This window comes from Cotesia typhae, unplaced genomic scaffold, assembly GCF_013202065.1.
Source record: "Cotesia typhae breed Kobodo isofemale line unplaced genomic scaffold, CoteBio_Ctyphae contig_48, whole genome shotgun sequence".
In the NCBI taxonomy this organism is placed as follows: domain Eukaryota; kingdom Metazoa; phylum Arthropoda; class Insecta; order Hymenoptera; family Braconidae; genus Cotesia; species Cotesia typhae.
This window is the reverse complement of record NW_027423756.1, coordinates 1,974,979-2,001,161: the sequence shown is the minus strand read 5'-3', so window position 1 is coordinate 2,001,161 and position 26,183 is coordinate 1,974,979. Positions and strand designations below refer to the sequence as shown.

The 26,183-nt window shown below is 36.5% G+C and overlaps 2 protein-coding genes and 1 long non-coding RNA gene across 5 annotated transcripts in view; 1 reads left to right on the top strand and 2 right to left on the bottom strand.

Annotated features, from left to right (window-relative positions):
* Window positions 1-26,183, top strand: part of LOC141529515 (patj homolog) — a 769,735-nt gene that overhangs the window by 217,733 nt on the left and 525,819 nt on the right. For 2 of the 3 annotated variants that reach the window (XM_074246076.1, XM_074246077.1), the window contains one exon: window positions 13,770-13,912. In XM_074246076.1, the coding sequence (XP_074102177.1) occupies window positions 13,770-13,912 (143 nt within the window). Of the gene's footprint in view, window positions 1-815; window positions 1,401-11,318; window positions 11,468-13,769; window positions 13,913-26,183 lie in introns of those variants that run through there. The other variant, XM_074246078.1, reaches the window with a different exon arrangement.
* The window catches only part of LOC141529552 (uncharacterized), a 137,484-nt gene that overhangs the window by 18,735 nt on the left and 92,566 nt on the right, over window positions 1-26,183 (bottom strand). The gene's annotated exons all lie outside the window — the stretch shown is intronic.
* Window positions 6,201-8,068, bottom strand: LOC141529298 (uncharacterized). Its single transcript, XM_074245800.1, has 2 exons — window positions 7,360-8,068; window positions 6,201-7,272 (listed from the first exon to the last, which is right to left on the bottom strand). Exon 2 carries the CDS (start codon window positions 7,245-7,247, stop codon window positions 6,201-6,203), a length of 1,047 nt encoding a protein of 348 aa, XP_074101901.1. The 5' UTR covers window positions 7,248-7,272; window positions 7,360-8,068.

Sequence of the window (26,183 nt, the reverse complement as noted above, 5' to 3'; positions counted from 1 at the left end):
CTGAAAATTGCACTTATTATATTTTTGAGTTCTTCGACTTCAAAAATATAATTTTCATATCATTTTGAGCTCTCCCAGCTTAAAAGTCTGAAAGAAGTTTAATGAAACACTATTTCTGTATTTTTGAATCGCAATAACTTTTTTATTAAAACATTAACTCGAAATCTAAGTTTGGTCGAAACCTTTTGAATAGCGTTAACCGCGATAAAATCGATCAAGCTGTTCAAAAGTTATGAGAGTTTAACACACACACACACACACACACACACACACACACACACGCGCGCGCGCGCGTACATACAGTCATACGTACGTACACACGTACATACATTCATACGTACGTACATACGTACATACAGACACGATGACATCACCGCAGGAATACTCAGTAAAGCTTCCTAAGATCTCAAATCGTCGAGATCTGATGAAAACTCGATTTTCAAAAAACAGGGTAAAACCAATAACTTTCCGATTTTTGAAAATTTTCAATTTTCTTAACGGAAAGTTAAAAATTCAAATAATTATCTCAATTACCGACAAATGATGATGCTGTGCCATCCGTTCCACGAGTAACGTGAATTTAACAGTACATCTTTAATAAAATTCTTTTTAGTATGCCGCATAATGTCTTAAGTGTAAGTTGGAAATTCAGAGGGCGCAGTAGACAAAGCAATCACTGTGGTCAATACCTGACACCCTAATACTTTCATGCAACAAAAGTATAATAAACACGATATAAATAGATTAAATCACGCAGTTTAAAAATAATACAATGCAATAAATAAATAACAACTAATGAATCAACTATTAATAAAAAAAAATTAATTTTTTTCGTTGGAAGGAATAATATAAAGAATAATTTACATCCATGCAACCTTTTCTTCACGATGTGACTCTAACTTTATAACGCATGCTCGCATAAGATTGAGGTTTAGTAACTTGATATAAAGTTCAGTTATAAACGTGATAGTGGGTGAGTTTACCTTGTATACAGCTCAGTCAGTAGCAATTAGAGCCGTCGTGAATTTTATTCACTCGAAGATTAAATTATGCAACGTAAAACCTTGCGTCTTGTTTTTTGTATTCAATACAGTTTAGATGTGAATATGAACAAGGAGATAATGTTAACAATATAAAAGATGGACTAATTTTTTTGATTTTTATGAGGACCAGCTTTTACTGATATATTTAAAATGTATCTTTGTGTAACATTTTGGAGTTATTTTCACGTGTAACAACATATAAATTAAAATAATTTCAATTACGATAAAAGATGTTTTTAAATAAGAGAAAATTTTACAGTTATATTTGTATTGATTTTATAATTTAGCGGTACAACATGTCTATGCATAACAAGAAATCATTATTAACGATGAAGGAAAAATAAAATTAATTTGAAGGTAAATAATAAAGTCCATCTTTACCTCAGCTTTCGTTTAAAATCGACAAAAAAAAATCATAATTTAATGCGTGAACAACTTTTACAACCATAACTTATTGCGAAAATTTAATCGAAAAAATTGTTTCAACATGGTAGAATAAGTGAGAACGATACATATTGACTTGAATAGAAAGCTTAAATTGCATACAACTACCTTCTGATCACAGCTGATGAAAAAGATAATAATACGCTCATTTTTTATCAATACAGCAGAGCGCCAGACATGAATTGATATATGTCACGTGTCGTACTGGTTAAAGTTATTCTTGACCTACCAACGCGAAAAAAATTTTTACATGTGCGTCCACCTAAATAAAATATTTACGTAGATCTATTCTATTTTTCTCTTGTATCGACACTCACGTAGCAATTTTTTCTTGAATTTTGCGGAACCATCTAGAAAAGGATTTTAGTTATTACTAAAGCAACAACTATGTTTATTTATTTTTTATAAACAATATGGAGTCAATTAACTTTACAAATCAGTAAAAAATAGGAGTTCAATGATCAAAAATCATTTCCTTATTTTCTACTTTTGAGTTTGTTCTCTTATAGCACACTGTTGTTTTTTTTTAATTTCCCGCTAAGAAAATTAAAATTTTCCAAAATCGGAAAGTTATTGGTTTTAGCCCAATGCGCGCGCGCGTGTGTGTGTGTGTGTGTGTGTGTGTGTGTGTGTGTGTGTGAACATCTTATAACTTTTGAACAGCTAGACTGATTTAATCGCGGTTGTTACTATTCGAAAGGGCTTGACTAAACTTAATTTATGGCGATCAACGTGATTTTCCAAGGTTAACAGTTGATGAATTTCTAGAATCGATCGTTAGAGTCGTTTGAAAGTTATTACCAAAAAATCACATGAAAAATAATTTTTCTCAGTTTTTTTGGGATTTTCAAAAATTTACCGGTCCCAATCAGTTCGAATTTCATCGAAAATCTATTTTCGGCCAAGCTCTTGTAGTCTAGTCAACAAGTACCTTTTAGGTCGAAATTTTTTCGAAGAGTCCGAAAAATTTGATTGAGGTGTCATTCGATTCGTTATCACATGTAGAAAGTTTTTGGAAAATTTTGAAAATTGGCTCGCAAAAATCACAAAAGTTATAAACAATTAACTGAAAGGAAAAAGGGGGGCTTAGTTTATTGCTTATATCTCAAAAACTATTTGAGATCCAAAATTTTAAAAAAGTTCCAAAAGGAAAAAGAAATTTCCTGAAAAAAAAGTCTTAACTCCCGGTATTGTGAAATAAATATTTATAATTTTCACAAAGGATTGAAAATACGCTGAAAACGGGCGCTCGGGTATCCGGAAGCCACGCTCTCTTGGAACCTTTTAGCAAAAAATATTATTCAATCATATAAAATATTCAATTTTCAAATTGAAACAATTCAGGCACTTACAGAATAGAAAGATAAATAATGACCTGTCAGCAAAAATTTTTTATCGCGATTTTTCATTAATTTATGCATTAGTTCACTAACAATTTCTGATAGCTTGTACATCAATATTGCAAGTGAGATAATTGTTAAACTATGAATCTCAAATTTTTTTCACTTCGCAGAGCTATTTTTCAATGACTGAAGAATAGATTCCCGTTAGTATAACTAAACAATTGTTAATCTCCACATTGTTATTAACAATTTACCTCGGTGAAAAATTAAAAAGTAAAATAAATCTTCTAAAAAAATTTTTTTTTTTTAGAAAATTACTCTGATTCGTTTTTCTATTAACATAAGCGACTTAAAAATGATTTTTTTATATCATTTATAAAATTAGTCGAAAATGAAAAATGATATTAATGAAATTAGCGAAATGGAAATTTCACCAAATCAAAATTCAGTCATTTATAAAATTGCGAAAAACAAAAATCTTCGGCTACGTGAATTTAGCAAATTCTTACTGCAGAAACTTATAAAATTAGCCGATTGTAAATTTTACGAATTTTAAAATTAGCCATTTTTAAACTTCTTATAACTTTTGAATGAGTCAGACGAATCTGCTCTAATTTTCAGAGAAACTAAATTCATGAAAGTTCTTTCAGATGCCTCAAAGCGTTTTTTTGATCCGTCGATCCGTTAAAGAATTACGAGAGATTTAGAAACGGCTAATTTTACATTTCACAAAGTTTATAATCGGCTAATTTGACAAGTTTCTGCAGTAAGAATTGGCTAAATTCACGTACCTACAGATTTTTGTTTTTCGCTATTATTTAAATGACTAAATTTATAATTGGTGAAATTTAAATTCCGCTAATTTCATTAATATTATTTTTTATTTGCGACAAATTTTACAAACGACATTATCAACTGATTTCCAAATTTAGAGTTAATAAACATTCTATTTTACAAACGGCTATTTTCCAGTAATATTAAAAAAATACTTAAATTGATTGTATGTTCGTTTTAAGGGTTCTATATAATTATATAAGACAATATATAATTACATATAATTTATATATAACTATATGTCTTTACATAGGTTTGTTTTTAAGGTTATATATAATTGCATATAATTTTTATATAACTATGCGTCATTACATACGTTCGTTTTTAAGATTATATATAATTTATGTATAACTATTTATAATTACTTATAATTCATATATAACTATATGTCATTACATGTGTTCGTTTTTAATATTTGCTCGAGCATAAATATTCATGTTCTCATCAAGAAAACCTTCGGTTATAATCAAAAAGCGATCATTTTCGTAGGCTTCATAATTAATTGGATTTCCAAACCACAAATAAATTTGTAACTCTCGAGCTTGTTCATTTTGATTAGTTTCTCCTATTTTACATTTAAGCATTTGTACACCTTGAATAATTTTTAAGTTATTAACTTCAAGACTTCCATGTATATTAATATAGAGGATTTATTAAAATTTAACCAATTAAATAATTGTCTTCGAATAAATTAATTTATTAATAGTCAATGAATCTTTCTATCAGTGTATATTGATAATTAATAATTTAAAAACAAAATAAAAAATTTCGTTTATTACCCATCGATCTTGCATACGATTTGCATTACTAGTAGTTGTTAAAAACTCTGTTATTCAAGTAAGTCTCATAGGTAAACGGGTAATGTAATAACCTCTCAAGCATCAGGTCCCAGGTTCGGTTCCCGTGCATGACGGTTTTTTTTTCTATGGAAATAATTCTATATAATTATATATAGTTATATAGTTATATATAATTATATAGGGCCATTTTTCATATATTATTATATACGGTTTTATATATATGTATATCTAATTATATGTAACTTTTTTTCTCGGGTAAGGAATAAATTAAGCCCAAAATTCATGATCTTACTTAATTATTCATTTTTAATTTATTCCTTTTTTTTTTAAATGTGCTAAAAAATTTTTATTTAGTTCTATGATTTATTACTTTTTTAACTACAATAAATGTGACCGTATTACTTAAATAATTTTTAATTTTAGATATATTAATCTATTTTAGTCTATGAATTCTAGTCTAACGTTACATATTACGAATAGTTATCATTTACGAAAGACATTATAGTTAGAACTTTAACGCGAAAATTAACAATTTACCTCGGTGAGAAATTAAAAAGTAAAATAAATTGGAATTGATCAATCAAGCGGCTCAAAAGTTATTAAAAAAAAACCACATTTATAAAAAAATTTTTTTGCAGTTTTGTTTAGATTTCTCAAAATTTACGGTCCGAATTGGTTCAAAGTGTAATCAAAATCTAAGTTCGGTCAAGCGCTTTCGAATAGCACCAATCGCGATGAAATCGGTCAAAAATTATAAAAGGGTTACATACACTGCAAAAAATTTCCAATGAATTTTACTATGTGTGCATAGTAACACCGGACTATAAGAAAACTGAAACAAAATTTACAAGTTCTCATAGTAACCGTAGGCCCAAATTACACAATCGTGTCGTCTACGCATACCATTTACTATGGGAACTTGTAAATTTTGTACCAGTTTGCTTATAGTCCGGTATTACTATGCACACTTAGTAAAACTCACTGGAAAATTTTTGCAGCGCACACACACACACACACACACACACACACACACACACACACACACACACACACACACACACACACACACACACACACACACACACACACACACACACACACACACACACACACACACACACACACACAGATTGATTGATTGATTGATTGATAGTTTATTAATGCCAAGGCACAAGCCAAATGGCAATTTTAAATACAATATGATTTACAAATACAATAATAATAGAAAAATTATATAAGTACATAAACTATAATAAAGATCTAATATAAAAATTTATATTTATTTTATCTGATTCAACTAACATACTCAATAAATTATTCAATTAATAACAGCTGATAAAAGAACAAAGTTGGAGAATTTAACACTTAGAATCTAACAGTAATTATCAGAGAACTTATCACTTTACAATAATAAAATTAATAATCCAAATTCAACAAATGGTCAAAAATTTTATTTTTGAACACTTCAAGACTAGATGAGTTTACAATCTCTTCAGGCAGTTTTAGTTGAGCTATTAGTTGAATCAGTTGACTGTTAATCTAGTTTAGTGAGATCAGAAACATATTTAATTTTAATTATTTCAGAGCCATTTTCTCTTTTAGCAAAAATTTGTCCACTTGTCACCCAGACATACTTGATCTTTTTTAACTTAGCCTTTTCTTTAGTTTGTAAAAGTAATTTATGTGTCTCTGGTAATAAAAATTCATTGACGTATATAGCAAATGTGGAATTTTGATCAACATAGTCCGGAACACAATTTTAGCCAAAAGATTTTTGACTTGCGTTTCGAACTTATAATGAAATCACGTACTCGAGAAGACTTCAAATCAATAATGTAGGAATGATAGGTAGTCTTATGTTGTTTAGATCTATCTTTATTTACAAATTTACGAACACTCAAAACATCGCTGACCAAATGTGGTAACTCTAGAGCATTTAAAACAGCGGACGGAATTTCAGAAGGTGATAGTTTATCAGCCACTAAATCAGGAATACCTGAGATTACCAACTCAGTAGTACTTCCTAATAGAGATGAAGTAGATGAAGCTACACTGTTTTCAAGAGTAACTAGTTTGCTCAGATCAGCTAGTTTATTATGCATTATATTCATGTTAGTTTTACTGTCTTCTTTTAATTTTTTGATGTCTAAGTTTAATTTCGAAATTGAATCAGCATTTATTTTAACATTTTCCTTAACTTCCGAAAGGTCAGACACAGTAGCAGCTTGCGAATCTTTGAGGTCAGCGATTTGCGTACTAAGTTCCTCAAGTTTCTTATTTACCAACATGTTGGATGATAAAAACTGTTCCATCATAGCTGTCATCTTATCGTCAAGCGACTTTTCAGACCAATTTGAAGGTAGCTGGGCCATTGTTGGAGGTGTGATAGGTGAATGAAACACTGAGTCTGGACCAATCGATATCGGTGTATTTGGTGTGACAGGTGATTTCAATGTGGTTGATACACGAGCTGTTGATAAACGAACAAGTGAGGTAGATCCGCGAGCTTTAAATGTATGATCAAGAGGAGAAGAGCTGGCAGATTTGAAACTGGAAACTGAAGAGGTATTAGAGCTAGTAGATTTTATCGAGGCAAGTCTTGTTTTTGTTTCTAAATTTCCCAGGAGATAGTTAAATTGTTTTCTGCAACAATCAGTCAGCGGCCTGTTTTTTACGTAATCTCGTGCACAACCAGGATGAAAATGCTGTTGACAAGTGTTACAAATAACAGATGATTTAACAGGTCTCTTGCATTTAATACATGTGTCAGGCACCAATGGCATAACCAGAAGATTGAAAGTAAAATTACTGTAAGGTGATCAGACAATTTAATATCAAGTTTCAAGTTATTAGTTAGAACAAGATAGATAACCAGTTATTTATAGTGTAACTTACACCTTCTCAGTACACACACTATTGGTGCTTGTAAATTCTCAAGTCATAACAATTAAATGGTCAGAAAGAATTTGATAGAACTTTACTGACAAGTTATCACTGATAGAAGGTAAAGTAAATGGTAAATCACTAGGTAATTAGTCAGTCATGAATAGTGTCACTTAAACCTCCTTGTTGCACACACTGTAGATCAACAGAGTAGTTATCAAATAGATGATATTTTTCAGAACTGGTAAACTTCAAGTGAGAGTTGACATCAACTGACGCTAATTTGGCTAACAATCCACTGTACACTAAAACCACTGTCAACTTAACCTCTTCAATGATGAGTAATTTATATTTAATTATTTTTCAATCCACAGCGAACACATAAGGAAAATTTATATGTCAATCTGCAGATTGCAATTTGTTGCTTGCAATATTTCTGAAACAAAAAATGCCCGGAGGCAATTTACAGCAGAAAAATGTTGCACAAACAGAGCAAAAAAATTAGCGTGTTTATGTACTTACAGAGAGAGAGAGAGAGAGAGAGAGAGAGAGAGAGAGAGAGAGAGAGAGAGAGACACACACACAGTGACACCCTCGCGGAAATAGTCAGGAAAGCTTCCTAGGACCTCAAAACGTCGAGATCTGACGAAAACTCGATTTTCGAAAAACGGGGTAGAACCAATAACTTCCCGATTTTTGAAAATCTTCAATTTACTGAGCGAGAAGTTAAAAATATACCAAAAAAATTTAGTAGTTTATTACTAATTGCTTATTTAATAAATAATGAAAATTAAAAAAAAATCAGATTCCTTTTTTTTAGCTATCGAAGAAGAACATAAATTATAATTAAAAAAAAAATGGTTCCGTAATATTGAATGCAAGTGGTAAGAAAAAAATGTTATTTAACAAGACTGTTGTTAAGCAACAAAAAATTTTTTTAAGAAACGATTTTTTTTTTAAATCATAATTTGCATTGAAGATTAGGAATTCAAAAAAAAATTTTCAAATTACTAATAATTAACACATTTGTTTATAACAATTTTCTAAACAATAAATGATAAAAATCATAAAAAATCATTTTTAAGTGGCTTATGTTAATAAAAAAACGAATCAAAGTAATTTTCTAAAAAAAAAAAATTTTTTTATAAGATTTATTTTACTTTTTAATTTCTCACCGAGGTAAATTGTTAATAACAATGTGGGGATTAACAATTGTTTAGTTATACTGACGGGAATCTATTCTTCGGTCATTGAAAAATAGCTCTGTGAAGTGAAAAAAATTCGAGATTCATAGTTTAACAATTATCTCACTTGCAATATTGATGTACAAGCTATAAGAAATTGTTAATGAACTAATGCATAAATTAATGAAAAATCGCAATAAAAAATTTTTGCTGACAGGTTATTATTTATCTTTCTATTCTGTAAGTGCCTGAATTGTTTCAATTTGAAAATTGAATATTTTGTGTTTGAATAATATTTTTTGCTAAAAGGTTCCAAGAGAGCGTGGCTTCCGGATACCCGAGCGCCCGTTTTCGATCGTATTTTCAATCCTTTATGAAAATTATAAATATTTATTTCACAATACCGGGAGTTAAGACTTTTTAACCTCTCCCTAAGAAAATCGAAGATTCTCTTATTTTATCGCGGTTGACGCCAATCAAAAGGGCTTGACTGACCTTAGATTTTGAATATGGTTTGGACCGATTCGGACCGGTAGATTTTCAGAAATCTCAAAAAAACTACAAAAAAAATTTTTTTCAAATGTGGTTTTTTTCTCATAACTTGTAAACGGTTTGACCGATCATTTCCAAAAACTAATCAGCTCTTAACATCGAAAAACCACGTCGATCGCCACCAAGTCGTTAAAAATCGGTTGATTCGTTCGAGAGTTATCGTTGACGAAAAAAATCGAAAAAAAGTGTTTTTTTCGAATTACACCGAAATTTTCGGTCTAATCAATTTGTGTTTGAAAGTATATCATAGTATTTGGAAAACTGCGTCGAATTCCGCTAAGCGCGTGAAAATTGGTTCATTCATTCAAAAGTTATTGCGGTTGGAAAATTAAACAAATAGTGATTTATTAAACTCCTATCAAACTTTTGAGCTCGGAGAGCTCAAAACTACACGAAAATTAGATTTTTGAGCTCTCAGAGCTCAAAAACATAATAAGTACAATTTCGAGCGCATAGTTACGAAAATAGCGGGAAGTTGCAGGGATGGCCTTATGGGTCAACCGTTTTCTTAATTTTTAATTATAGAGATGAGGTTTTGTACTTAGCCAATAAAGATAAATTTTAATACATAATTACTATGAAATCGTAATTTCAATTCCATAAAATTTTAATTTGCCCGCATAGTTTGAATTTTTTACTACTTTTTTATGGTACGGTAACGCTGTTTTCGATTCAATCTATACTTTCATTACAGGAAACATAAGTTTTTGCTCTACATCAGTATTGATAAGTTAATTAATTAACTTCAGTTTTTAATATTTTCTTTATCGGTAATAACTATAAGTAGTAATGACTTGAAGTATGAAGTAAATTCGGGGTAGTGATTGGACTAATATTTTAGCAAAATCGCTACCAAAGACTCTTGTAATATTTTTTATTTATATTCCTAGACTGTTCAACAAACGTGACTTAACAACTTTGGTCAGGTAATGAGAGATTGCCACTACACTTTTAGAGCATTCCATGTTGCCAGTTCATACACGTTCGACAGGCTAGAAGTATTTTCGGCAACGCAGCAAACAAAAAACTACTTACTACTCTGGTCAAGCGATGAAAAAAGTCCCGCGAGTTGCCACAAATTTTTTTAATCGAAAGGAAATTGAAGATTTTCGAAAATCGGGAAGTTATTGTTTTCACCCCATTTTGCAAAAATCGAGCTTTCATCAGATCTCGACGTTTTAAGGCTACCGGAAGCTTCCCTGACTATTGTCGTGATGTTGTCACTGTGTCTGTTATTATTTTTTTTTTTTTTTTATTACAGAGGAGGTAAAATACATTTAAATATGCCAGGACTAGGTATTTTCCTGGGAATATCGGACTCAGAAGTCAATATTATTTTTGAAAAACACCGACTAAACATCCTCCTTTCTCCTACTGTCAAAAACGGAACAAAATTTTAATTTTAAGAGGTTTCTCACGGAAGTTACATTTTGGCACGCCTAATATATATATATATATATATATATATATATATATATATATATATATATATATATATATATATATATTATATTATATTATTTTCTGTACGTAAATGACATTTACTTCCATTTCGGCTACCGAATGGCCTTTTTTAATACGATTTTATTTTATTTTTATTACATAACCTTAATATTTGATTGATTTAACGTTATTTAAAAAAAGTTTAAGAAAGAATCAAATTATGTCTGGTGAACTAAGTGTTGAAAATTTATATTTGTATGCTGATCGTGTGTTTGGTTATGATAATTGCTTCCATGGAATAAAATAGTTAGATGTCTATAAAATCTACTATAAATATTGTTGTTGATAAACTAGAACTTTTTGAAAGATGAAATTTATGTCATGTCTATTGAGTTTCAACAACATTTACTAAGAATTTCCCGATTTTATCTAGACCCGAAACAGAAATATTTTTTTCAATAAAATAAAATGCATAGAAAAAAAATTTAAATAACAATCATTTTTGTAACAATAATTTAAAAAGCAAAAAACCTAAGTAATAACAATATAGATTACAATAAAATTAAATGACGAAAATTTAAATAATGAAACAAATGTTATGTCCAAGGGCGTTTTTAGAGCGGTAGCGTAAACGGTGGAGGTTTGGACTAACAGTTTAAAGAATACGCAACGGAGGTTTTAATTCCGTTGTTTTAATTATTTATGTGGGACGTTTTCGAAGTACGAATTTACCACGCCTTCGTTTGAGACTGTTCACGGATTTATTGAAAGTAGATGTACTTACTGTTACAGGAACTTTGTTGATGGTCAGATCCGTGGTTTTAGGGCAGCTGTTAGCGCCTTTTCCTGACTTGGGCCCTGTGATTGGTTCTCGCAGCGGATGGATTAGGATGGAATTGGGCTGCTTATATTACGGGCTTCTTATTTCGTGAAATGAACTGGTGGGAAATTGATTTCACTTTTATTTAGATTTATTTTTATAAACATTAAAACTTACACTTTCACAAATTGATTCTTATGATATTTAATTTAATGAATTTTAATAATTTGATTTAGCTAACGTCCTCCAGTCCCCCATAGGGTAAAGTGCGCAAATTTAGCTTTTTAAAGATATTTTATTTAAACTTACTGCCCGGATTCTCGCCTAAGTGCAGAGCAAATTAGAACTTTGAGATTCCGGTTCTCTAGGATTGTATTTAATAACTAATACGTGGCCTGCCGGTTGAACCGAGTCTGAACTCGTCTTAAGTGCAGCGCAAATTAAGATTAGGGACTTTTACAAGGCACGGGTCCGTCAATTAAACGCGGAAGTCGAATTAATTGCTCAAAGACAAGGCGTTGGCTGTTGATCGCCTTTTTAAATATTCGCGGTGCTGAGATTGCAGAAGTCCCCGCTAGTCAACCAGCAGTCGCGTAGCTTATATTTTATTGTGGCTTTCGCGCATGGAGAAGTCTTCCATCTGCGCGGGTGATTTAAATTTACAGAAAAATTTTGGGGTGGACATAACACAAATAAACAAATCTTGAACAATAAAATTCTAAATCGATACAACAAAATAATATATTTACAAATGATCGAAGCAAAAATATTTCTACAATTAAATAATTAAATTCAAAATCATTAAGATATGCTTTATTGAAATACATATTTTATTCATACGTTTAAATAAATAATTTAATATAAAATTTGGTCACAGTAAATAATTTAATGTAAAGTAGTACACATGTATGTCTTTGTCTATGCATAAATGCGCTTACGTATACACAAACACATAGATGTATAATAGAGCATAAGAGTAAGGGAGAAGCGATATTGTACTCTGACCCAAGTAGAGGGGACTCATGCAACATTATAGAAATATCTAGGAGAGAGGGCAAGGCTCAAGGAAATAGAAAAATAATTGGATATTATTTCTCCCATCTAGTAAAAATACGTAACGCCCTAAAATTCGACACCTTTATGATTTTCAACAAAAATATCTCTCGTTGTCCTGACGTCCTAGTGTTAACATCGGAAAAGTTTTTATAAGTTTCAATAAAACCACTCGTCAGATTCAAAAGAAATTGTTAGTAAAGTAAATTTAAATTATGTAAAGACACGGTAACAATGATATTTAAGTAAGTTCTTAATTAAGATTTTTATGTTTGTTTTAATAATTCAAATCTTTGTATAATAATTTTATAATATATTTATTAAATTGAATTCATTTTTCTTATATTATAACTTCAACACCTTCCCATAAAGCTTCAGATCCTTATATATTAGCCTAACGGCTAGGATAAAAATAATTAAATTTTAGTTGCGTTTTCGACGTAACAAATAATACACTATTTTTTTAATTTTCAAACCGCAATAACTATTGAATGAATGAACCAATTTTTACGTGGTTTGCGGAATTCGATGCAGTTATTTAAATTCTATGATACATTTTTTAACACAAATTGATAATACCAGAAGTTTCGGTGTAATTAAAAAAAAAACGCTTTTATTCGATTTTTTTCGTCAACGATAACTCACGAACGAATCAACCGATCTTGACCGACTTGGTGTCGATCGACGTGGTTTTTTAATGTTAAAAGCTGATTAGTTTTTGGAATCGATCGGTCAAGCCGTTTAAATGTTATTTTAAGAAATCCACATTTGACAAATTTTTTTTTCGTAGTTTTTTTAAGATTTCTTAAAATCTACCTTTCAGAATCAGTCCAATATCTGATATTCAAAATCTAAGATTGGTCAAGCCCTTTCACATGACACCAACCGTGATCGAATCAGCCGAGCCGTTCAAAAGTTATGAGAGGTTTACACACACACACACACACACACACACACACACACACACACACCATCGCGGGAATAGTCAGAGAAGCTTCCTAGTTATGTTTGTCACTTCATTTCTACCTAGATTACATATAATAAGTGATTCGGGCTTGGTTGGGAATTCGAGCTCAACCTCGAATTTTATCTAACCGATTCACTTTCAACTTGAAACTCAATTTTCAAAGATTGCATTGAATCGGGTTCAAACGATCAAGACGTTTAATGCAACTCAACCAATCACGTTCATTGGGTTTAGTAGCGAACACTAGAACTAAATAGTGATGCCGTTTTTTAACTTGGTTCTCTAAAATCAGAGAGCCATTTTTTTTTCTTAAGGTGTAGATTTGAAAATAAGTAATTGTTCCAATGAAATAGAATGAATCTTTTAACAAATCCCTTTTATTTTAATCCAAATTATATTTCAGTGATGGGCCCAAGCAAGAATGTAATATAAAGTCTGCAAATGAAACTCGGCTATTAGATTCAAATATTCACCATGGTCAAATTACACTACATTCACAAAGAATAAGAGATAATACAGAATCATCTATCGACCTTTACACACCAGGTAAAGTAACTCACTAATTCATTATGAGATATTTATGATGTGTTTTCCGAGGATATATACATTTCTAATAAATATTTCTACATATACCGTTTTGACTTGGGGGTTATTATTATTCTAATGAAAAATGTCTTAAAAATGGTTGACTAAATGAGCCGTCCTTCAAATTTCATACCATTTTCGAAGTCAAGATTTTGTGACCTACGGTCTGATGGGAGCGAGTGAGACGGTGAGCGAGAGCGCGTAGACGGCGGCAATGAAGGTGCGAGTAAGTTAGCGAAGCGGCAGTTTGGAAACCTACTCTTCACTCGTCATGTTCACCTGATACTAAGCCGGCCGGAACCGTCGGAAAGATATTATTTTCAAATTATTTTCGGCTGTATTATTTTGTTAACTAAGTATTATTATTATTAAGACCGGTTATTTAGCTAATTATCGTTATTTTTGTTATCCACCGACTTATTATGATTTGGTTTATTTAGTTAATTATCGTTATTTTTGTATAACATTCATTTTGTTATCCACGGACTTATTATTATTTTGTTTATTTAGTTAATTATCGTTATTTTTGTATAACATTCATTTTGTTATCGACGGATTTATTATTATTGTGTTTATTTAGTTTGTATTACTGGACAATTAGCCTTGTTGTTGAATAAAAGTAGGTTTATTTGTTCCAAATTTTGTTAGTACGTAATGGGAAAAAATTGCCTAATTATTTTGTGAAATAATTATTTTGGACGAAAATATTAAATCGCCAAAATAATTATTAGAATGAATTTTAATTTCTAAGTTTTGTGATAATTTCAGTATGAAAAATAATTTTGCGAAAATTATTTTTATCTAAGCGCAAAGAAAATTTTATAAGTCCCGAGCCAAATTTAGTATGGGAACTCGACGAATGGATAGAGAATGAACGAAATGCCGATTAAAATGTAAAATAATTTGGAATCGAAAATAAAACTTAGAATTTGGCGAACCGAATGGATAGAGAATGAAGGGAAAGCCAATTAAATTGATAGTTTGTAAATACCGTATAGATGGCAAAAACGATCATTCCGATTCGTTGTAAGTGAGTTGTTTGGAAAATGATAAAGCCAGAAAATTTATGGCAATTAGTAACCAGTCTCCTTGTGAAGTTCTCCAATAGAAGACCATTCTTTGGACAACAGAAGAGGAAACACTCTACCTGGAGTCTGACCAGGACCAAGGTAAGTGATTCAAATTCACGGGAGATTTGGGGGAGTCCCCGTACCGAGGCCTTCAGCGGAGGTACGGCAGGTAATCATAGTCGAGTAGGTGGTGGCGAGATGGAGACCATCCGCTTACCCTCTGGGAGAAAAGGGACCGAGTAGGGCGGTGGGGGCTTGTCAGCCAGACACCCCCATTAGCAACCGGGTTAATCAGAGCCGCGAAAGTAGTCCGCGAATTTTCGGAGTGTGTGTGGGGGAATGGTATCGACCGGATGGTCATCCCGAATCCGCGAAACCGCGAAATTTTGTTTGTTGTAAAGATAGTAGTAGAGGACTATTGTTTTTTTTTTTGTATAAATTATTTTGATAAAGTTTCAGTTATTTCTTTTGGTTACTATAATCTTGGTTAATATTCTGTGTACCCCTTTTTTATTCTCCTGGACTCCGGCGAGCAATAAATCTGAGCAAAAGGGGACAGTCAATTGGCAGAGGCTAAATTCCTTACTCAAAGGAAAATAATATAATTTCATTTTCATTTGTTTTACTTCATTTGGTTCTTATACCTCGTTACAAAATGGCGCTTGAACAGGGACCGTGATTAGTTTTCCGAGGTAACGAGGACCGTGAACCGCGAATTTGTTTTTTATTTAATTATCCGTTTTAGGATAATCCGTTTTAGGGCGGCAGTTATAAAAGAACTCCACAAATACCGCGTGACGTTTGAACCAACGCCGACATTGCCCGAGTTACGATTCTTACTACGCACCGAGTTGACAAAAACGCGAACAGCCAACGCAGGTCGCGCCGGGCGGTACGATCAACTCCTGATCGACCTCGACCGATCCGAAGCCGAGCTCGACAACCTCGGAAGTGGGGACGATGGCCTACCAGAGGACGATTCCGCGGATGAGGACGATCAGCACTCCCACGAGGACCGAGGTGGCGACGACCAGTCGCCCGAGGGAGAAAATGTGAGGCAAAGAGAAGAAGAGTTGCGTGTCGAGATCGAAGCGGAAGAACGCAGTCGAATATAGAGAGAGAGAAGAATACAAGAAGAGCGAGAGCTCGGAGAACGCGAAGCAGAAAGAAGGCAAGCGGAGCGAGAACAAACGGAGCGAGCCGAAAAAGAACTGCGAGAGCGTTTGCGACAAGAAATAAGAACACGACTCTTGCGCGAGGAAGAAGAGCGACGAGCATACGAAGCTCATCTCGAGGCGAGAGGGGCACGAGGGAGACGCGAGACCGAAGTGCGAGCTAGGGAAGAACAAGGGCACCGCGAACGACTACGCGAGGAAATAAGGACCCAATTTCGTCGGGAAGAAGTCGAGCATCGAAGACGAGAGGCCGGAAATCGACGCTCAGGACACACAGACGCCGGGGATGCCCAACCCAGAGCGAACTCCTCAAACCAAGGAACTCCGAGTCGCAACCGACAGTCAATACTAGTGGACGACTCAACTAAACTCCGAAAACGAGACCTGGTGCAAAAATGGGGTGTCGTATTCAAAGGAGAACGCGACCTCCTAGATTTTCTGGAACGCCTGGAAGAATTAGCAGAAAGCTACGATTACGACATGAACGACCTGGTGCCATGCATCCCAATACTGCTGCGTGAAAAAGCCTTCCTATGGTATCGGAACAACAAGAGAGACTGGGTCTCTTGGGAAGATTTCGTTTCAGACCTCAAGGCATTTTACCTACCTCCAGGCCTCGAACTAGAGCTGGAAGAGCAGATCCGGAACCGGGTCCAAGGAGCAACCGAGACTGCAGTGGAGTACGCAACTCGTCTGCAGACCCTGATGTGCAGACACGGCCAGATGTCGAACACGGCCCGTCTCACCCGGCTGTATCACAACATGAGACCCGAATACCGACGTTATATGAAATGTACAGAATTTAATGGCGTTCCGGAACTTTTACGCCTCGCAGGCGAATTCGAGCAACTCGTCGCACAGGAAAAAGCTACTCCGGTCAAAGAAACCAAACAAACGGCTCGGCATCCCCCACAAACGGCGCGAAAACCGTTCAAAACCGTCGAACCCGACCCGATCGAGATTTTCGAATATAACTGGCTTGAGAATTGTTGGAGATGCCGCCAAAAAGGGCACACGCGAGCGGAGTGTACGAATCAGTGGGTAAAATTTTGTATGCGGTGCGGAAAATTGGGAACGTTGTCTCGTGACTGCCCGTGCCCGAGACAGGGAAACGCCGCGAGGACCGGAACGCGCTCCCAGAATCGGCCCGCGACCCCACAGGGAGCACCAAAACCAAATGCGAACCGCGCATCGAGTCTCCCCGAGCCGAAGGCAGGCAGTTCCAACCAACCACAATAAAATCAGGCGATAAACGACCGTTTGCCGAGATCAGGCTCGGAAACATTAAAATTCATGCCTTGATGGACACCGGAGCAACCGCATCGCTGATCTCACAGCGAGTCTGGGATTTCATCCGCGAAAATAGACTGTAAACCGAACACAACCCCACGTCGACGCGGGGCTCAACGCTAGGAAATCACATGCTTGTGTCAGCGGGTATGGTTTGGGCGACCGTACAGGAGAGCAACCGCTCTTACACACTACCATTTTACGTCATGCCGACATATAACAATGACATGCTCCTGGGTGTAGACAACCTGGCGAGGCTAGGCTATCAGTTGCTACGCGGGGTCGAAACCTTTAACGCGCTGAACATCGAGGATGATTTGGAGGCGGCTCGCCGAGAAATAAAGACGTGGCTCCGTTTAGATAGCGAAATAATAGGCCCGACCCGGTGTGCAACTCATAAAATAAAACTTAAACCTGGAACCGAGCCGGTGAAGACGCGCTACTTTCCAAAAAATCCGAAAATGATGCAAATAATGGATGAGGAAGTGGACAAAATGTTAAAGGATGGAATCATCGAACCATCAAATAGTCCCTGGAACTCGCCGGTCGTGTTAGTCCGGAAAAAAGACCGGAAATATCGTTTCTGCGTCGACTTTCGAAAAGTCAACGACGTAACCAAAAAGGATGCATTCCCGATACCCCACGTCTCGGGGTATGAATGCGTCTCTGGACAAATTGAGAAAAGCAAAGCTCATCAGCACCATTGATTTGAAAAGCGGTTACTGGCAGATACCACTGGAGGAAGGAAGCAAGCCGATTACGGCTTTCACGATTCCCAGACGTGGCCTATTTCAGTTCCGTGTAATGCCTTTTGGGTTACATTCCGCGCCCGTGACGTTCCAACGCGTGATGTACGAAGTACGGGGCGCAGACCTCGAAACCCACGTAGTAGTTTATCTGGATGACATTATCATCGTCAGCGAAACGCTTCCTGAGCATATGGAAATCCTGGAAAAAGTAATGACACGCCTCCGCACCGCGAATCTGAAACTGAACCCCGAGAAGTCTTACTTTCTCAAACAAAGCACCGTGTACTTGGGGCATGTCATCGATGAACAGGGAATCCGAACGGACCCCGAAAAAATAAAGGCAATATCCGAGATTAGGCCTCCGAGAAATATTAAAGAACTATGCCAATTTTTGGGAATGATCTCCTGGTATAGACGATTTATTCCCAACTGCGCAGACCTGACGAAGCCGTTGTCCTCTCTTCTGCAAAAGAAGAAACGTTGGAGATGGGAAATTCGAGAACAAACCGCGTTCGACACCTTGAAAGCCTGCTTAAAAACAGACCCAGTATTGGTTCCTCCTGATTTCTCGAAGCGTTTTGTGCTGCAAACGGATGCAAGTGACATCGGAATAGGCACAGTCCTGACAAAGGAACACGATGGCGCGGAAAAAGTCGTTGCATATGCAAGTCGAGGTTTGAATAAAGCCAAACGGAATTACAGCGTGACCGAAAAGGAATGCTTCGCAGTGGTCTGGGCCACTCAGAAAATGAGACCGTATCTCGAAGGATACGAATTCACGGTCATCACGGACCACTAGTCATTGAAATGGCTTCGGTCGATCGACAGTCCGAGCGGTCGTGTAGTTAGGTGGAGCCTGTATCTACAACAATACGACTTTGACTACGTGACAAAGCGTCGGCTACTTTATTCCATTTTCCCTTTCTGTATACTACGTCAAAGTCGTATTGTACCAGAGAGTACCGAGGATGGGGAAGCCGAAGACCACGATACCGAGTTAGTGATCGACACGTTAATTTTGGGAGACTCGTGGTACGAGCGGGTTAAAAGGGGCGTCGAAAACGACGCCCGACCGGTGGATATGGAAGAATTGCGAAAACTATCGCGAGGATCTCTCGGAGTTATTACTGGCCAAGAATGCGCGCCGATATCACGGAGAATGTCAGACAATGCATCAAATGCCAAGCATACAAGCCTTCACAGCAACCACCGTCAGCCCAAATGGGGACAATCCCTGCCGTGAGACCATGGTCAGTCGTGTCTGCGGATGTAATAGGGCCCAAACCGAGATCCTCTCGAGGAATGTGTTACTTAGTAGTATTCCAGGATAAATTCACCAAATGGATCGAAGTACAACCTTTGCGACAGCAGACAGCCGCTGCGATCGCCTCCGCGTGTAAAGAACGGGTCCTACTGCGTTTTGGGAGCGTAGAGACGGTAATTACCGACAACGGCACCCCTTTTGTGAGTAAGGAATTTATCGCCTTACTGCAACAATTCGGGGTTGAGCACGTCCGAACACCACCATATACGCCGCAGTGTAACCCGGTCGAAAGGACAAACCGAGTACTAGGGACAATGATCGCCCAGTTCGTGGGGAAAAACCAGCGAAACTGGGATAAGCAAGTTCCGGAAATCGTCTTCGCCTATAACACCGCGAAACACGACGCCACAGAATTTTCCCCAGCATACTTAAACTATAGCCGCGAAATATACCCCCCTTTATCGTTAAGGTCTCAGGCCGACCGAGGAAAAGGCGATGTATACGACCCGCATCGAGCAGCCAAGACCCTGGAAGAGACAATGGAGCTAGTCAAGGTGAACCTGGCCCAGGCCTATGTGAAACAAGCCAAATATTATAACCGGAAGCGAGGTTCTTGGCAACCAGCTCTTGGAGAGCTGGTCTGCAAGAGAGAATACCACTTGTCCTCCGCAATCAACCATTTTTCGGCCAAACTCGCTGAAAAATTTGCCACTGGTTTCACCGTGACTAAAGTTGTCGGACCTTCAGTATACGAGGTTACCAAGGAAGGTAAAACCTTCACCGTGCACATTAAGGATTTAAAACCCTTTCACCGCGAACCTGACCGTGAATCTAACCGCGAAACCGACCGTGAATCTAACCGCGAACCTGACCGTGAATCCGACCGCGAACTCGCCCGCGAAAAACCTGACCGTGAAAACGACCGTGAACCGGGACGAAAACCTGATCGCGACACCACCCGTGAACAACCTGACCGCGAAAATCACGACCGCGAACGACCTGAATCGGAATTAGATAGACTCCTAGAACCACGCCGGATAACTCGAGCCATGGCCAAAAGAGTCAAACTGAATCTTGCCGCCGGAGAACCGGGTTGAGAACAGGCTAAACCAAAGAAACTGTCGAAGCCACAACCTATTAATTTGAACACGTTTGAATGTGATTAACCATGTTTAATGGTTTTTTGTTGGGATAACCTCGTTTTGTTTCATTTTTTCTTTTCTTCTTACATGAAATATGTACTTGTGTGTCACAAAATTATATGAGTTTCCCGTTTTCTGGAAAGATAATTGGTAATTTTAGCTGAATTCTGTGGCCTAGTCCTCTGCTGCTACCTATTTAAAGCACCCGTAGCGACGATGTGAGAGTTTTTTGCAAGCCCCGAATGATTTTGTAAACCGTGCAAACCGTGAGATTTTTTGTGATTTAGATGCAGTCAACCACCGAGCAGTTTACCATGGATGAACGGAGCTTCCTTTTCGACGTCGAGCTTGTAGTTAGCTGCGACGTACTTCTTGATAGCTTGAAGAGATGATCCGTTGCGCTCAGCAAGAGCTTTCACGGCAGCAGTGACCATTTCAGCGGTGCTAGGATGAGTCGGCTTGGCAGATGGCTTCTTCGCTTTCGCGGCCTTCTTCGGAGAATCAGTCTTGGCGACTGTCTTGTCTTCAGGAGAAGAAATAACTTCAGTGTCAGTCATGGTGATTTTGTAACGAGGTATAAGAACCAAATGAAGTAAAACAAATGAAAATGAAATTATATTATTTTCCTTTGAGTAAGGAATTTAGCCTCTGCCAATTGACTGTCCCCTTTTGCTCAGATTTATTGCTCGCCGGAGTCCAGGAGAATAAAAAAGGGGTACACAGAATATTAACCAAGATTATAGTAACCAAAAGAAATAACTGAAACTTTATTAAAATAATTTATACAAAAAAAAAAAACAATAGTCCTCTACTACTATCTTTACAACAAACAAAATTTCGCGGTTTCGCGGATTCGGGATGACCATCCGGTCGATACCATTCCCCCACACACACTCCGAAAATTCGCGGACTACTTTCGCGGCTCTGATTAACCCGGTTGCTAATGGGGGTGTCTGGCTGACAAGCCCCCACCGCCCTACTCGGTCCCTTTTCTCCCAGAGGGTAAGTGGATGGTCTCCATCTCGCCACCACCTACTCGACTATGATTACCTGCCGTACCTCCGCTGAAGGCCTCGGTACGGGGACTCCCCCAAATCTCCCGTGAATTTGAATCACTTACCTTGGTCCTGGTCAGACTCCAGGTAGAGTGTTTCCTCTTCTGTTGTCCAAAGAATGGTCTTCTATTGGAGAACTTCACAAGGAGACTGGTTACTAATTGCCATAAATTTTCTGGCTTTATCATTTTCCAAACAACTCACTTACAACGAATCGGAATGATCGTTTTTGACATCTATACGGTATTTACAAACTATCAATTTAATTGGCTTTCCCTTTATTCTCCATCCATTCGGTTCGCCAAATTCTAAGTTTTATTTTCGATTCCAAATTATTTTACATTTTAATCGGCATTTCGTTCATTCTCTATCCATTCGTCGAGTTTCCATACTAAATTTGGCTCGGGACTTGGCGATTTAATATTTTCGTCCAAAATAATTATTTCACAAAATAATTAGGCAATTTTTTCCCATTACGCACTAACAAAATTTGGAACAAATAAACCTACTTTTATTCAACAACAAGGCTAATTGTCCAGTAATACAAACTAAATAAACACAATAATAATAAATCCGTCGATATTAAAATGAATGTTATACAAAAATAACGATAATTAACTAAATAAACAAAATAATAATAAGTCCGTGGATAACAAAATGAATGTTATACAAACATAACGATAATTAACTAAATAAAAAAAATCATAATAAGTCGGTGGATAACAAAAATAACGATAATTAGCTAAATAACCGGTCTTAATAATAATAATAATAATACTTTGTTAACAAAATAATACAGCCAAAAATAATTTAAAAATAATATCTTTCCGACGGTTCCGGCCGGCTTAGTATCCGGTGAACATGACGAGTGAAGAGTAGGTATTCCAAACTGCCGCTTCGCTAACTTACTCGCACCTTCGTTGCCGCCGTCTACGCGCTCACGCTCACCGTCTCACTTGCTCCCATCAGACCGTAGGTCACACCTCTCCTTCCTCGGAAAGAAAATAGAAGAGCTTGGCTGGCCTCTTATCTTTAGTGTCTCCAACAGCTGCTGGGCCGTCTTCCCCATCGGCTTGATCCTGGGTTTCACGAATTTCGGGTGCCGGGTGACCTTGAAGAGGCCACTCTTCGTCGTACGCCGTGAAGGTACGTCGTTTAGCCTCTTGTTCCCCTTTCACCTCACGCAGAGGTGTCAAAGATGCCAAGAGGCGCGCCAAGGGTGTCTGGCTCGTCTTTTGCAACGAGAATAGATCTCCCGGTTGATCAGGGAAGTGATCCTGGTACTCTCGCAACCAAGAAACGTCGTCGTAGCTGAGTCACGCCGCAGTCCCGGATGACGGTGCTGCTATCAACTGGGGACTACGACTGCGTGGGCCCGGGTTGGTAGTGGTGTTGCTGTCCGTGCCATGGCTGCTGATATTACCGGTGCTGGCTGATGTCCTTTTCGGGGACGAAGTCCTGTCTTGAGGAAGAGTTGCGCCGAAAAGCTCTTCCAGTTTCGCTCGGTGGTTAGCTGTCAACTGGAGACTGCTTGCTTTAGGTGGGCCCGGGTTGGCGACTTCCATCGACTCGGCGGTTGTCTCGGCTTGGCTGGTACTTGGCTTCCCTGGTCTGCTGACCAGTTCCACTAGGCTAGCTGTGGGCGGCCTTATTAAAACTCGGGTCTTCCTCCTGGGCTGGACAGGTCCATGGCTGACCTTCTTCGTGCCTGGTTTGGCTGTACTGGTTACATCCTTGGCTGGTCGGTCAGGCCTAACGAAACCCGGGTTGACTGGGTCGTATGGCTCGTGCATTCGGCTAAGGTGTATTCGGTGCTTTACTCCCCGAATATCCCTTACTCGGATATCGGGCCCTTTGCGCTGGTCTGGTACGGTGATTTCGAGGTCAGTGGTTGGTGTCTGGTGGAGCGGAGTGAGGATGAGTTGAGGTGGTTGTCGGAGCATCTCCTCCATCAGCCAGATCTCGTCATCCATGGTCTCATTCGCTCCCATCAGACCGTAGGTCACAATTTACAAAAACGTATCTAAAAAAAATGATCTGAAAATCTGTTGATCCTGCAAGGCATTTTTAAAAACTTACCCGGCTGGATTACTTCGGATTCATTAGAAATCTGAATGAGAAAATGTGTGTATAAAATGCCGCAAGCCATGTTTTGGTTGATAATGGTGTTCGAAATTTATGTAAGATTGACATACTTAAGAACACGCATAAGTAACGGTTCATGAAATTCAAAGTTTCTGCTTTATATTCCAAAATGTGCAACTCTTCGTTTTTAGTTCCTACGGTTTGACTTACCCAGCTATATGTATTGCTGTTGCTACTATCAGGAAAAAAAATCTTTTGATAATTTCATCTTTACTGTTGATTTTATCTACCCTGGCGAATTCGTGGTCACGATAAAATGGTCGAAAAACGAGGGTGAATGCACCGTGAATTCACAGTGTTGATAAATTAAAACAGAGATGTTTCGGGATGCAAAATTAAAAAAAAATATTAAATCAACAGAGATCCATCATTTTAATATTTTTCAGAAGAGTTTATGACCTACAACAACTATTGTATTTTTTCATAGTTTTGAATGAAGAACCATATTACTTTTTGTTTATGACAAATATAATCATAAATATTGTTTTCTTTTTTTTTTTTAAAGCAAAGATTTTAATCGAGAAAAAGTATTATAAAATTTTTTTCGACTACCTGCTAAGAAAATTGGAAATTTTCAAAAATCGGAAAGTTATTGTTTTTACCCCGTTTTCCGAAAATCGAGTTTTCAACAGATCTTGACGTTTCGAAGTCCAAGGGAGCTTTCCTGACTATTCCCGCGATAGTGTATGTATGTATGTATGTATGAATTTATGTATGTATTGTGACGTTATTTTAACGACCGAGATCTATTAAAAATGAACGTCACTAGCACTAACGGATTTTTGTTAATTTAAGCCGATATTTCAAGTCCAAATATTATAAATAATATAAATTTAGGGATTAACGAAAAATGTTTTGTGAGTTAAGTGAGTGTTGATGCCGAGTAACGAAGTGCTATAGTTTTAGATTGAATTTAGAGAATTAATATTATAGTTGAGATTTTGGAATTTTTAAGAGTAGAGTCAGTTTTCAAGTCAAGTGTTGAAAAATATTAAGGTCAAGTTCTTTAAGGGTTTTATTGAGTTATTTTGAGTTTTGACTTTTGGGTTTCGAATTTTGAGTTTTGAGTTTTAAGTTCTGGATTTTTAGTTTTGGGTTTTGAGGTTGCAGAGGACGTGGGTAAGTCAGCGTTACTGTGGAGCGGGACAATAAGTCACCCGATTTCGTTTGACGTTAGACATCAGTCTAACCCTTTGAGACTTCCAGGTGGAATGCCTAAGTCTGGTTGAGATGCCAGCGCTCCAACGTAAACGAGTATGACGAAAGCATATGGGATCAATTTAAGTTTTCGTTCAAGTTTACGTTTTGCCTAGTTTTGGATAATTTCTAGCGAATAAAAAATGATCTACTATCGTTTATGACATTAGGTTTACGTTTTGAGTTTTTGGTTATGATCCCAGCCATAGTCAGTTCCTGGAGAGCATCCACGAAAGGAATATCCGTTCTCAGAACCTCAATTGTTTGATTAAAGATTAGAATATTTGGGAATTATTTTATTATCGAGATTTGAGTTTGTGAGTGAGTCACGTTTAGTAGTCGAGTTTTGGATTTCATAGAGTTCAGTCGCAACAGTCGTGTTTGAGAGTTGCCGCTGGTCACTTTAGGTGATCGGATGTACGTACCGTTTCAGTTTCAGGTTAGGATTTCAGTCTTTTGCGTTTTATTTTTGGCTCCAGATAAAAATACAGAGTTAAGAAGTTGTTTAAAATAAAATCAAAAGTTACTCAGCATCGACATTGTTTATATCAGGTACGAGATCGCTTCATTTATTGTAATTTAATAATTGAGTTCTTGATCATGAGATATTAGATAGCCATTCCATAGAATAATTTTGTATTGTAAATAATTTAGAGTACGTTGACAGATTTATTTGAGAATATTGTTCTAGTTTTATTTTTTATTTATTTATTTCTCGTTACAAAATGAGATAGCTGTATAGATTCATTTATTTACTTGAGATTATCATGTTAAAATTTATTTATTTATTTGTTTAATTTTGTAAGAGTTAAAATCTGTAACATGCGAATAAAATCATTGCAATCATGAATCCACTCTCTACTCGAATCACGCCCTCTCTTCACAAACCAGTACACTGAGCAACCCCGAGGTACCTCGTTGTCTTTCCGGTCTTTGGTTATTTGATCTACATTTTGTTAAGTTTTTGTGTTTCCGATTAAGTTTACGTTTATTGGCTAGTTTTGATATTTTCTAGCAAATAAAAATTATCTCATTTCGTTTAAGTTTTGGTTACGTTTACGTTCTCGTGCAAGTTTTAGTTCGAGTTTGGCTAGTTTGATTATTCCTAGCGAATAAAATTATCTAATTACGTTTTCACTGGTTTG

Excerpts from the sequence above, each read along its gene's own strand:
- LOC141529298 (XM_074245800.1), bottom strand. The coding sequence starts at position 7,247 with ATGCCATTGGTGCCTGACACATGTATTAAATGCAAGAGACCTGTTAAA.